The sequence below is a fragment of the Lonchura striata genome, chromosome 17, assembly GCF_050655825.1.
Source record: "Lonchura striata isolate lonStrDom1 chromosome 17, ASM5065582v1, whole genome shotgun sequence".
Lineage (NCBI taxonomy): Eukaryota > Metazoa > Chordata > Aves > Passeriformes > Estrildidae > Lonchura > Lonchura striata.
The window spans coordinates 1,178,561-1,190,965 of record NC_140719.1 but is presented as its reverse complement, the minus strand read 5'-3'; the positions used below and the strand labels follow the sequence as shown (position 1 = coordinate 1,190,965).

Genomic DNA, 12,405 nt, shown 5'->3' with positions numbered 1-12,405 from the left:
TCATTAAACTGAATTTCCATTCTCATCATGCAGAGATGGAGGATTTTGGGGTAATTTCCAGGCTCTGCAGCATCCGGGTTTTAGCCCACACTGAAGGGGCAGGTTTGCCCTGGGAGCACATTCCCTTTTGGCTTGTTGAAGGGAATTATTCTGCAGACACACTCTGCTTCCTCAGCCCTGCTGCCTCTGGTACCTGAGACCCACAGAGCTGCACAGCAGAAAGCATTTGTCACTCAGGGCTGGAGGGGAGTTTTCAGTCTATTAGATTGGATTTTCCCAGAACAGAGATGCTTTCCCAGGGCAGGAGGAAGCTGATGCTGGTGAACTAGCAGAGTTGAAGGCCTCATTTAATCCCTTTATATTGGGAATTTGATTTCAGCAGGGTCAGTGTGAAGTTCTCAGAACACCCTTGCCAGTACCACTGCAACTGAGGCATTTTACCAAGGCAAAAATTAGAGTTCATGAGATCCAGGACATTGATTTCCAGGCAATAACAGCTCAGTTCAGCTGGCATTTCCTTCCCTCCTCCCCACCTGCTGACATTTGACATTTTTGTATGCAAAATGCTTAGAGATTTTGGTTGAAGCATTTGTCAGCTTTGTCTGCCTTTGCTTCTCTCTAGAATGAATTCCCAGTGCGGGAAGATCTCTCTGAACTATCTGAAGATGATACCTCACTGGCAAAGCCTCCCCAACCTGTGAAAACAACAGTCCCCTCCTTTAAACTGAAAAATGACTCCGATCTCTTTGGCTTGGGTTTGGAAGAAGCTGGTCCCAAGGAGAGCAGCGAGGAAGGTAAAGCTCACACCTTATTTCCACTCTTGTTGCTTTTGTTTGTCAGGCATCTGGTTTTTCCAAAGTCTTTCCAGGGTGTCAGCAAACCAATTTGCACTAAATAAAATACCCTCTAACTTCATGCAGTGCCCTGTGTGAGTCTGTAATCTGGTTTAACACAGCATAAATAGCTTTTAAGTTTTTCCCCATGAGGATGAGAACTTGGCTTGTCCCTGGCACCAGCCATGGGTTATTTTTGTCCCAGCTGCAAGCAGAAGCACATCTTTCACAAGCTGCTGCTATATAAGCCGTTCTGCTTAGCCCTATGTGCTTGGGAAGTGGTTTTCAGCATTGCATTCCAGTGTCCACCCCCTCCAGAATTGGGATCAACTTGAACAAAATGCTCTGACATACCCTGACAATTTCCTCTTCTCTTTTTGGGAAAGATGGGGTGGGATCCTAATCACAACCTAAGCATTCCTCGGGCTTTATTTTTTACAAAAAAAATTTGTTCCTGAGGGAAAAAATCCTACTCATAGAAATAATTCCTGCTGTCTAGGCATTACTGCAGAGTGACTTCCTGTAGACCTGCCCCGATGTCAGCATGAAAGATGCAAAGTTAAAGATTTAAGGAAGGAAAAAAGCTGTGAGCAGCACCAGAGAGAGCTCCTTGAATAGCTGTTCCAAAAGTGTGAGGAAGGTGTCGCAGGCTGCCATGGTTCTATGAGCTTGTCACTCTGAGCTGCTGAACAGCAGAGCTTGAAATAGCTATAAGTGCATCTGCAGAGGCCCAGGTCAATAATTTAACTACAGTTTGGATTCTTCAATAATTAAATGTGGGTTCCTCCTATCTCCTCTTTTGGTGATAAATATAAAACCATTTCTCAGTCGTCAGTGATTAGAGTTTGACTGGCAATTAGGCTTCTCCATGGCTGCATTTACACGTCAGCTGAGGAAAAAGGCATGTGTAGGTAAGAGTGACAGTCAAACAGCACATGTGAAAAGTGGTGCTGCTGTGAAGCAGCCAAGCAGGTACTCCCCTGTTCGAGGAGGTTTTGTGCAGAGGCAGTGGACACTCAGCAACCAAGTCATCAGCCATAGTCATATCTGATACATGTGATAGGGATGGACTCTGGGACTCATTTGGTAATGTGAAAGTATTCGCCCCTGTAGAGCAGTGCTGCAGCAGGGATGCTTTGGGGATATAATTTCCATACACAATGTGAGCAGCAGTGAGTGTTGGCCTGCCAGGGTGTCCCATCTGCTGATCCATGTCCTCAGTTGTCCTCAGAGAAGATGCCTGGGAGGACTTCCATCAGAGGGGAACTGTTTTCAAGAGCTCTTCTTCGTTTCTGGAAATAACAATCCAGTCCCAAATTTGGCCTTTTGGACCAGTTTGTAGAGTTAGTCTCTAGATGTGTTTCTTAGCTGTGACACAGTGAACATTAGGTCAATGTTGATCACACAGATCATATAATGCTCATAATTAAACGAGACAGATATGGTTGAGTCAGGGCGTGAGTGCTGAGGCCTGTGTTGGTTCCCAAAGGGGCACAGTTTGGCCTGGAGTGCTGGCCTTGCCTTTGCCCGTGGATTCCCAGGATGGAGCATTTTGTTCTCAGAAATGGGGCCAGGGCAGAATTACAGCTCTTATCATTTAAATGAAACACAATGTTCTGGGGTTTTGTTTGTTTGTTTGTTTGTTTTAACAGATAAACAAGCTTCTAAGGAGAAAAAGAAGAAGAAGAAGAAAAGCAAAGAGGTACTGGTAATTAAATAGATCTACTGTGTTACCCATCTGCCAAGGACAGACATGGCCTTTCATGGTTTCCTCCTTGGAAAAGGGATTTGGTGGACTCCCTTCCATGCTCACATCCTGCACCTCTGATCTGTGCCTCCTAGGCTCTGCAGACCACTGAACTTCAAAACAAGCTTGTAGAGCAGTTGAATTTTGAAAAGGGAATGTGTGAGTTTGTAAAATACAGGATGAGGAAGAGCAGTGCCTCTCTGCTGGACTGTGTGTTCATAGCACCATGATTTTCAAGCAGAGGGGTGCCCACAACATATATCTCATGGATAGTGAGGGAAGCCTGCAGGAGGCTTTGTTTGTGCCATTTAAGCCTGTGCAGTACCATGGTATTGTTGGGCACAAACTCGGAAAGACCAGTGCCCTGTATAACCCAAATGGTCTGTCTGCTTTTCTGTCCAAACTTACAGAAGGGCCTTCGGTGCTTCTACCTGAGTAAGATTCCTAATTCAGTTGAAAACATCCCTGCCCATGGCACATGGTTGACTAGGTGCTTTCCAGCCCAAACCATTCTTCAGAGTTAGGTGTCAGGGCAGTACATCCTGGGTCACTGGCACACTCAGAGCATTTGCTAATGAAAATGTTCTCATTTTGCAGGAAGAGGACAAGTCAGTGAAAAAGAAGAGCAAACACAAGAAGAGCAAAGAGAAGGAGGAGAGCAAAGAGGAGAAAGAGAAAAAGAAAAAGAAAAAGAAGAGCAAGGAGAAAAGCAGCGAGATAGATGAACTTGAGGCTTTTCTTGGCGGAGGAGGAGTCAGCATGAGCAAACCACGGGGCGGGGGGGACTATGAGGAGCTGTAGTTTGGCTGCAAGTGGATTCTGCACCATGGCTGTCTCCATCTTCTCTGATGAGTCACTCCAGGACAGGCACAGATGTGTAAAGCTTTGGCCCTTCACTGTATGGTCTCTCAAACCAGAATGAGCAAAACAAAAGCTTTACATCTGTGTGTGCTGCTCTGGCGCATCGTTACACAAAGAAAACCAAGCTGAGATGTACATGAGCCAGGGGAATGTTCAGGGCATGGCTCCCAGGCCTGCTGCCAGGCTGTCAGTTTTTCTCCTTGCAGAGATGCCCCATCAGGTCACTGGCAGGCTGTGGGGCGAGGAGACCTGCCTCCTGCTCCGTCCCTGCTGCATTCCACTCCTGCACACCTGAAATTCCTGTCTTGTTAAGAGGAGTGCAACAAAACATGCTGCATGAACACATCGTGCTCGACTGTCTCAAGTCTTTAACTTCTTATCCTTCCTATTTTTTTAAGGAGAAAGATTATATTGGCCATTGCTTCACCTGGCAGTTGATGAGCTTTAAGTCAAGCAGATCATGCTGTGATACTACTCTCTAAAGCAGCAGGCGCAGGGACAGTGTGAGAGAGAGTGTGATTGTTGAAGTCCTTTGAACAGGACCTTTCCGCACAGCAGCTTAATTAGCCCTCACTGGTGCTGCTGTTGGAATTCATGAAGCCCATTGATTTCCGTGGCCCCAGTGTCTCAGACACTACATGTAAGCTGCTATGCAGTTTGGGAAAACAATGAAAAGTGCAAAGCTAACCTGAAAGAGAAAAATCAGTGCTTTTCTGCATTTCCCACCCTTGAATTTGCATATTCCAGAATCCCCTGCTGCTGGGACCTCTCAGGGACATGACTCCATGTGGAAATGAAGATACCCAGAGCTTCAGAATTGGCTACAGGGCAGTGTTGGCATGGCAAGGCATTTGCTTCTCAGGCATTTTCCAGTCAGGCTGTAAACCCTGGCTGCTGCTCTGTGCCAAGAGGGACCAGCACTGCAGCTCAGCCGCATCCATTCTGCTCCAGTCCTGTCCATCCTGCAGCCAGCCAGTGTGCTGCCTTTCCTGCCCCAAGCAGAGAGCCTCCTCTATCCCATGAGTTTGGGAAGTCTTTTCGTTTTTGCTTTCAACTTAAACCTATGGATTAGAACCTGCTCAGCAGCTGTTGGATGAGCACTACGGCCTCCCCTTGGCACTCACCTGTGTCTCAGTCATCAGTCCCTGTGTTTGATGGAGCTGGTTAGTTCTCTGTACCCCTCTTGGTTTGGGTCTGGGGTCCCTTTGCTCAGCTCAGATGGTGACGCTTCCTCCAGGTTCTGTGCATTACATTCCCCTCTTCCGTGTAAGTTGATTTGAGGTTTGGTTTTGTTCTCCCTCACCCCTTTCTGTTGTAAAATGTCAGCCATGAAATCCAAACTGGAGTTTCCTTCTGCATCCCTATAAAGCAATGCGTTCTTTTGATCCATTAACCACTCCAGACCTGTCTTGACCAGCAGGCATTTCCTGCTTCATTTTTCTTTTTCTTGTGCCCAAAATTCACTTGTAACCATTTCCCTATAAAACAAATGGTTTTTTGCTGCATGAGCAGTGTGTTGTTCAAGTCTGTCTGCTATTAGCATTTGCCTCTGAGCATTCCACATGGCACTGTAGGGAAATTGCATGGGACAGTTCAAACTTGGCACATCCAGGGAGGAAAACAAGATTGAGACGGGACTTGTTTGTGGCCCTTCTGGGCAAAGGCAGGTGGAAGTTCAAGCCTCAGCTGCCGCAGTCCCAAAAGTGCTTCTGTTCCATCAGGATTTTGGGTCATGTTCCATTTTTGCATTGAAATACCCTGGTACAGTCCATTCTGACTATAAAGCTCTGTTGTACACTTGTCTCTGCACATCATCTTCTATCCCAGAGCCCCTGTGCCTGGGCTTGGGAGCTGGGTGTCACTCCTTGTGCTGCTGTGCTCGCACACCTCACGAGATGGGGCACCGAATTAAAATCCATTCCAAAAAAAAGGAGCTGAACATAAAACCTATGAGTTCTGTCTCCAGAACTGATGGCTGCCCTGAAAGAGCTGTTGCTTCCCACAGCGTGGAGGGGGCGGGGGTTCTGGTCAGGTGTGGGTACAAGGGGCTGCACTGGTGGCCAGTCCCTGCTGACACAAGCGCTGGCCTTGATGTGTCTGGCTCCTGTGCCAGGTTTGCTGCCATAGGAGCCTCCACATTCCCTGCAGCTTGTCAGCACAAGAGCTCAGGCAAAAACAAGCAAAGATGAGTCATTCTGCTCCAAAATACTCCTGTAAAAGAGAAAAGCAGATGCATGAGCTGGCTCTACTGACACTCAAGACACAGGAGGGTGTGTGGCATGGTTTGGCTTCTGCAGCAAGGCCAGAGAAATCCCACCCTGTGGGTAAATTGGGAGTGTGGAAGGGAAGAGCAGCAAAAATACTCTTTATAATGCACACAATCCCAGCATGATTTAGGTTGGAAGAGACCCTAAAGCTCATCTTATTCCAGCCTCCTGCCATGGGCGGGGACACCTTCCACTAGACCTGGTTGCTCCAAGCCCTGTCCAACCCCATCTTTTTAGGCTATGCTTCTCCCTTTTCCAGGGAATGCTGAACTGGTTTGAGCTACAGCGCGAGCGGTGACCCAGAGCCAGCAAGCGTGAGGGAGGGGAGAAGGAAACAGGCCTTGTTTGAGCCAGGCTTTCCCGTGCCATCCTTTCAAAGAAGCTAAATATAAAAAGCATGTATGTGCCTGTCATTATGGGGAAGCTTCTGCAGGATCACAATGATATAAATAGTTACTGCAAGCATTTCTGCAGGTACCAGGGTATTTGCTTTTGATTTTATCACTCATCCAAAAAAAAAGAGAAATCAAGAGCTTGAGGCTGAGGAGCTGCAGTTTCTTGGAAGTAGTGGTGGCCAGAGCTGCAGAGGCTGGGTTTTAAGCACTAGGAGGGAAAAGTGCAGATTTATCACTGCATTTTGGCTGGGGTTGTTTACCCAGCACAGCATGGGGAGCCTCATCCATCGGGGAGAGGGTAGTACCTGCTCCCCTTCCTGCCTGGGATCTCCAGGGCCACCAAAGTGTCACGGCTTCCACTGTGCCAGCTTGGAGCCGGATCACTCCGGGTAAGTCAGGAGAGAACTCCGAGGGCCCCTGCTCTCCCCCAGTGTCCTCTCGGCCGGGATGGCCCAGGTGCTCTCCCATTCTCTGCAGGTATTTATTTGGGGAGTACTCCTTGCTCTACCCACCCCTGGAGTGGGACGACCCAGCGTGAGAGTTCACAGCTGTTGTCACTCAGCAGCTCCGGTGGGTGACAGTGCAGCTGCTGTGGGTGCTGTGAGGGGCTGTGGGTGCTGTGAGCGGCTGTGGGTGCTGTGAGCGGCTGTGGGTGCTGTGAGGGGACAGTGGGTGCTGTGAGGGGCTGTGGGTGCTGTGAGGGGCTGTGGGTGCTGTGAGGGGACAGTGGGTGCTGTGAGGGATAGTGGGTGCTGTGAGGGGCTGTGGGTGCTCTGAGGGGCTGTGGGTGCTGTGAGGGGACAGTGGGTGCTGTGAGAGATAGTGGGTGCTGTGAGGGGACAGTGGGTGCTGTGAGAGGACAGTGGGTGCTGTGAGGGACAGTGGGTGCTGTGAGGGGACAGTGGGTGCTGTGAGGGGCTGTGAGTGCTGTGAGGGGACAGTGGGTGCTGTGAGGGGCTGTGGGTGCGGTGAGGGGACAGTGGGTGCGGTGAGGGGACAGTGGGTGCTGTGAGGGGCTGTGGGTGCTGTGAGGGGACAGTGGGTGCTGTGAGGGGACAGTGGGTGCTCTGAGGAGCTGTGGGTGCGGTGAGGGGACAGTGGGTGCTGTGAGGAGCTGTGGGTGCGGTGAGGGGACAGTGGGTGCTGTGAGGGGACAGTGGGTGCGGTGAGGGGACAGTGGGTGCTGTGAGGGGCTGTGGGTGCTGTGAGGGGCTGTGGGTGCGGTGAGGGGACAGTGGGTGCTGTGAGGAGCTGTGGGTGCGGTGAGGGGACAGTGGGTGCTGTGAGGGGACAGTGGGTGCGGTGAGGGGACAGTGGGTGCTGTGAGGGGCTGTGGGTGCTGTGAGGGGACAGTGGGTGCTGTGAGGGGACAGTGGGTGCTCTGAGGAGCTGTGGGTGCGGTGAGGGGACAGTGGGTGCTGTGAGGGGCTGTGGGTGCTGTGAGGGGACAGTGGGTGCGGTGAGGGGACAGTGGGTGCTGTGAGGGGCTGTGGGTGCTGTGAGGGGCTGTGGGTGCGGTGAGGGGACAGTGGGTGCTGTGAGGAGCTGTGGGTGCGGTGAGGGGACAGTGGGTGCTGTGAGGGGACAGTGGGTGCGGTGAGGGGACAGTGGGTGCTGTGAGGGGCTGTGGGTGCTGTGAGGGGCTGTGGGTGCTGTGGGTGCAGTCAGACTCCAGAGCAGACTCACACTGACCCAAGCCCAGCAGGCTCCGCCATGCCTGACAGCCTCGTGGCTCCTCAGCTGGGAGCCAGTTTTGGGGAGACTGTCCATCTGCCCTGCAGCAATGGCCTGAAGCTCCCCACCTCTTCCTTTCAGTGCCTGCTGTCCCCAGGATTCCTCTTGTGTGCACAGCATTGACCTCCTGATGGCCCGGGTCTGCTTGGTACAGGTGGCTGGCCCAGCCTGCTGGAAAGGCTCTTCCTTACATTATTCTGTCCTAGTGGTTGACATAAAACTCCTCTCTGCAGGTATCCAAGCTGCTGAGCGGCGTGCCCCAGCCCTGCAGGGTCTGTGCCAAAGGGACCATGGTTGATACCTGGCCCATGGCTGCCTCCTGTCAAACCCCAGGTCAGGAACAAGCACCAGGACAAGCAGACAGGTCCCTGCAGTCTGTCACCACCACTTCAGCTGTTTCCCTGCCCATAGCAAGTGGTTGAAACTAGCTGATCTTTAAGGACCCTTCCAAACCACACCGTTCCATGATTTTATGATCCCTGTGGAAAGCTGTACATCACCTTCTGCCCTCGCACTCAGGAGCTGCCATCCAGATTTATTCCTGGACAATTTATGCTGATTTGTTACTTTGCCAGGGCTCTTGTTTAAGTGCTGCTCCCTCTTCACTGCCCTTTACAATGGAGCTCTGTCCCTGCTCCACTATTGTCCTGCTGGCCAGGGCTGGTTCTTCATGATTCCCATATAATCCTTCTCCTACTCACCCTGGGTGGGATGGGCTGGCCTTTTGCACAGTTGTAGCCTGTGTCACCAGGGCACCCAGCCTTCTTCATTCCCCATGGTCGATGCCAAAGGCCACATGCAAGGAGTGTCCTGATGGTGCCCTTTGAGAGATGCAGCTTTGCCCTATTTCTGTTGCTCCCATAAAATCATGACAAGCCTTTCCCTGGCTTGCCAAGGCCTGGGGTGGGAATTTGCTTCCTTCCTCCCAGCAGTGAACATGAAAAGGTCATTGGAAGTTGGATTTTAGCAGGCCACAAAATGAATGAGTAAAGCTGTGAGTGCTCTTGGAGGCTTTGGGGGGGGTGTGGGGCAACCTGTGACTGCCTCCAACCATGGATCAGGATGGACCTGCGTGGGGGCTGGGTTGCAGCCACAGTGGGGTTTCTGCCTGCAATGTCCCTGCATCCAAGGGTCCAGTTGCTTGGAGAGCCCATGGTGCTTCCCTGTCCTTTGGGATGCCCCAGAGCAGCCAGATGAGTGATGGTGGGGAAATCCTGCAGTAGGACAGGTTTAGGGACTGGGGCTGTAGCCTAGCAACAACCTCAATCATGGCATAATAAAATTTATCTAGCACTGGCTCAATCTGCTGCATAAAGATATCAGGGCAAGTAGTTGAACCTTTTTAACTGATGGGTTTGCCTCCAAAACCAAGCTGGAGCATCTGAGGCATGTCTGGAGTTTTCTTGGCCCAAAGGTTCTCCATGGTGAGTATCCAGGTTTCCTCTCCCAACCCTGTGGCAGAGTGGTTGCTGAGCAGAGGGAATTATCCTCTGGTACCTTCAGTGAGCAATCTTGGGCCATCCCGGGAGCTCAGGCAGACCCTGGTGAGGAGAGGTATGATGAGCTCAGCTAAACTCAGGACTCGGGCAGCCTGTGGGAAACAGGTTAAAGCTGGGCTGTCTACCTGCATGTGTGCTCTGCTTGGAGCTACATGGGGATACTGCCATGAAGCAGCCAGTCTGGGAACCCCTTAAACTCCTGGTTACCCCCAGGTTGTTGGCAGGTTCTGCCTTAGGGCAGGAGCAAGGAGGGGAAGCAATGGTTCAGCTCTCCATCGCCACAGAGGGGAGATGGGAGGCGGATGGAGGTGCTGTGCCTACTGGTGGCAGGGGACACCTTCAGGATGTCAGTCCCACTTCTCCATGCTCCAGGATGGCACAGAAAGCACTCCAGTGCCTGAGGCTTGGCCTGTGCAGCAACCACGGCTGCAGCCCAAGCTGGTGTCTGCAGCCTGGCTGCGGGAGGGAGTCAGCCAGCTGGGGAAAGAGCAGGCTTTTCCCTGGAGCTGGCAGGAGAAACATCCCTCCCTGTGGCTTTGGTAGGCAGCGGCTCCATGCAGGTGTGAGGTGATGGGTTCCCACCTGCTGGTGCCGTCACCAGTGTCTGGGCACCCCTGCAGCTATGGGAGGTCCTGAGTGACCAGGCTGCTGTGTGGCATCACTGAGGGCAGCTGGAGGGAGGCTCGGCATCCTGCCCAGTGCACTGGGCAACACTGAGATCCCTCCTCACAGCCACTGCGGGACACAAGGGTATCTGAAACAGGGTTTGCCTGTGGCCCTGCTGTGGGTCAGCAGATGCATGCCCTGAGCCTGATCTCTAAACTGCTTTCCTGGAGCCTTTGGGGACTAGGTCCTTCCCAATGAACCCCAACAGGAATGTGGGGTAATAGCTCTCTGTGCAAGCAGGGACTTCTCAGTAGCTGCTCAAAAGGCTTCATCTCACCGTTGAATGCCACCAAAGCCCAGGAGCCTGAAGGGCAGGATCCAGCTCCCTCCCCAGCCCCCAAGAGGGCAGCAGGGCCTGGTTTCTCCCTTGGTTCAGAGCTGGAGACAGGGAGGAGATGGGAGCGAGAGAGGAGAGAAGCTGAATGGGAGAGACCCTCCTGCCCCCAGCCAAGCATTACGCTGATGCCAGCCAGCTTGGGAAAAGGAGAGCATCGAGCTGCAGGGTGCCAGCAGTGTCTCATCCCATTCCAGCTCTGCTTCTCCCAGCTATGGGATCCCCATGTTACCTTGGAAACAGGATTTCACAGCAGCTTGCAGTTGTGCTGCCTGCAGTGCGGGTGGAGGCCCATACCCACAGGACTGCCCTGCCCTCTCTATGCCCCCAGCCCTGACTGTGCTGCTCCCTTCTCAGCCCTTCCCTGGGAGCAGGGGTGGGATGGCTGCCAGACCCCTTCTGCTCCCTCGAGGCTGGTCCTGCAGTGGGTGCTCTGAGGCCACCCTGTGCCCCCCGCTGTGGCTGCTCACATAGGGAGGATGGGGAACAGACAGCCCGGGAGAAAGGGAAGGTATCAAATATTCATCCCTGCTCTGAATTGAGCCCAAACACTTCCCAGAGTCACCACATCACATATGAGTCCCCAGCATGGCAAGGCACTGGGTGGCAGTCACCCTCATTTCCCACAGGGGTGTCACAGCCTACAGGGTGGACATAGGAGGGTGCCACAGCCCCCCATCCCCATTTTGGGGTGTCCTGCACTGCTCCCCCAGTGCTGGAGCCCTCACTACTGCTTGGGTGGCTGTAGCACCCATGGTGAGGGACTCGGCACCCACCTCCAGCCCAGAGGCCTGGCCAGCCCCAGCTGCAGCCTCTTCCCATGGAATCACATCCTACCGGGAGCATGGCACGGACCCAGCATCGCCTCCCGGTGCTGCGGGTGGCACCCTGACCCGTTCCGGGCTGCTTTTGGGAAGCCAAGTGAAAGCCAGGAGCTGCCTCACCGGAGGCACCTGCTCAACTCGGGTCCCTGGCGCAGTCATCACCCCGCGGGTGCAATTAGCCTGGCACTGGCTCCATCTCTCAGGTGGCCCCAGGGACAGGCTGGTGGTGCCAGCAATGTGCTCACTTCCCATTGTGTGCTCCATGCTGAGCTCCGCAGCCTCTCCCTCCCTCTGCTGTGCCACTGGGGCCACCCAGCCCTTCCCCAGCACAGCCAGCTTGGGAATCGCCGTGCCGGGGACAGCGAGTCCCAAACTGCTGGTGGGGCCTGACAGACCCATCCTCAAACAGCCCTGGGCACCCGCGGGCAGGAGCAGCTGCCCTGTCCCTTGGGCTGGCAAGGGCACCCCTGGGAGGACAGCTTGGCACCCGGCTCCCCTGGCTGGGCATTTTGGGTACCTGTTGGTTGCTTGGCATCTGCCAGCCGGTCACATCCCACTGGGCAGATCCCAAATTGCGGCGGGCCTGAGCGGGCTGCCCTGTCCATCAGGGAGGATGTGCCGTCTCACCGTCCTCAGTAACGTGCCCGGCACAGGGCAGAGGTGGAAATTGTTTTTTTGTGTTTAACGTCCTTCCAGGTAATTTTCCGCAATTGGTTTTGAAGTTTCTCTGAGGAATCTCCTCCTTTTGCTTTCTCAGAGTGGCCCATGTTGGCTTCCCCTGGCATCACCACACCAGTGCCCCTGTCCCACTGCCAAACTGGGGCTGCCAGAGGGGCCGCGGGATCTTACAAAATTTAGACAAACAGTGTATTCAAATGATATTTATTTTATAAAGCAGGCAAATCACTTAAAGCTCCAGCAACATTTGAATGCAGGTTTGTGATGTCAGATGGAACTGGTACTGCCTGACTGACTGGAGAATTCCCAAGATTTTAGGACAGCTAACCCAGAATCTGCAATCACTCCCCCAGTAAGGCAAGGGCTCTCAGCCTCAAGGATTTCCTTTGGGCAGTGTCCCAACCAATGGGCAGAATTTCTGATGGCAGTCTTGCTCCAAGGGGAATGGGCTCCATTGACCCCTACTGGGCCTTGTGTTCAGGTCATGGAATCACAAGCTAGTTTTGGAAAGGACATTAAAGCTCATTTCATTCCATGCCTGCCATGGGCAGGGACACCTCCCACTGT

The 12,405-nt window shown here is 53.0% G+C and overlaps 1 protein-coding gene across 3 annotated transcripts in view; it reads left to right on the top strand.

Moving 5' to 3' along the window:
- The window catches only part of RABL6 (RAB, member RAS oncogene family like 6), a 53,519-nt gene extending 48,281 nt beyond the window's left edge, over positions 1-5,238 (top strand). For all 3 annotated transcript variants that reach the window (XM_077787872.2, XM_085593687.1, XM_085593686.1), the window contains 3 exons: positions 623-794; positions 2,486-2,535; positions 3,178-5,238. In XM_077787872.2, coding sequence (XP_077643998.1) covers positions 623-794; positions 2,486-2,535; positions 3,178-3,381 — 426 coding nt within the window. In that variant the 3' untranslated portion in view covers positions 3,382-5,238. The remainder of the gene's footprint in view (positions 1-622; positions 795-2,485; positions 2,536-3,177) is intronic.
- The last annotated feature ends 7,167 nt before the right edge of the window (positions 5,239-12,405 follow it).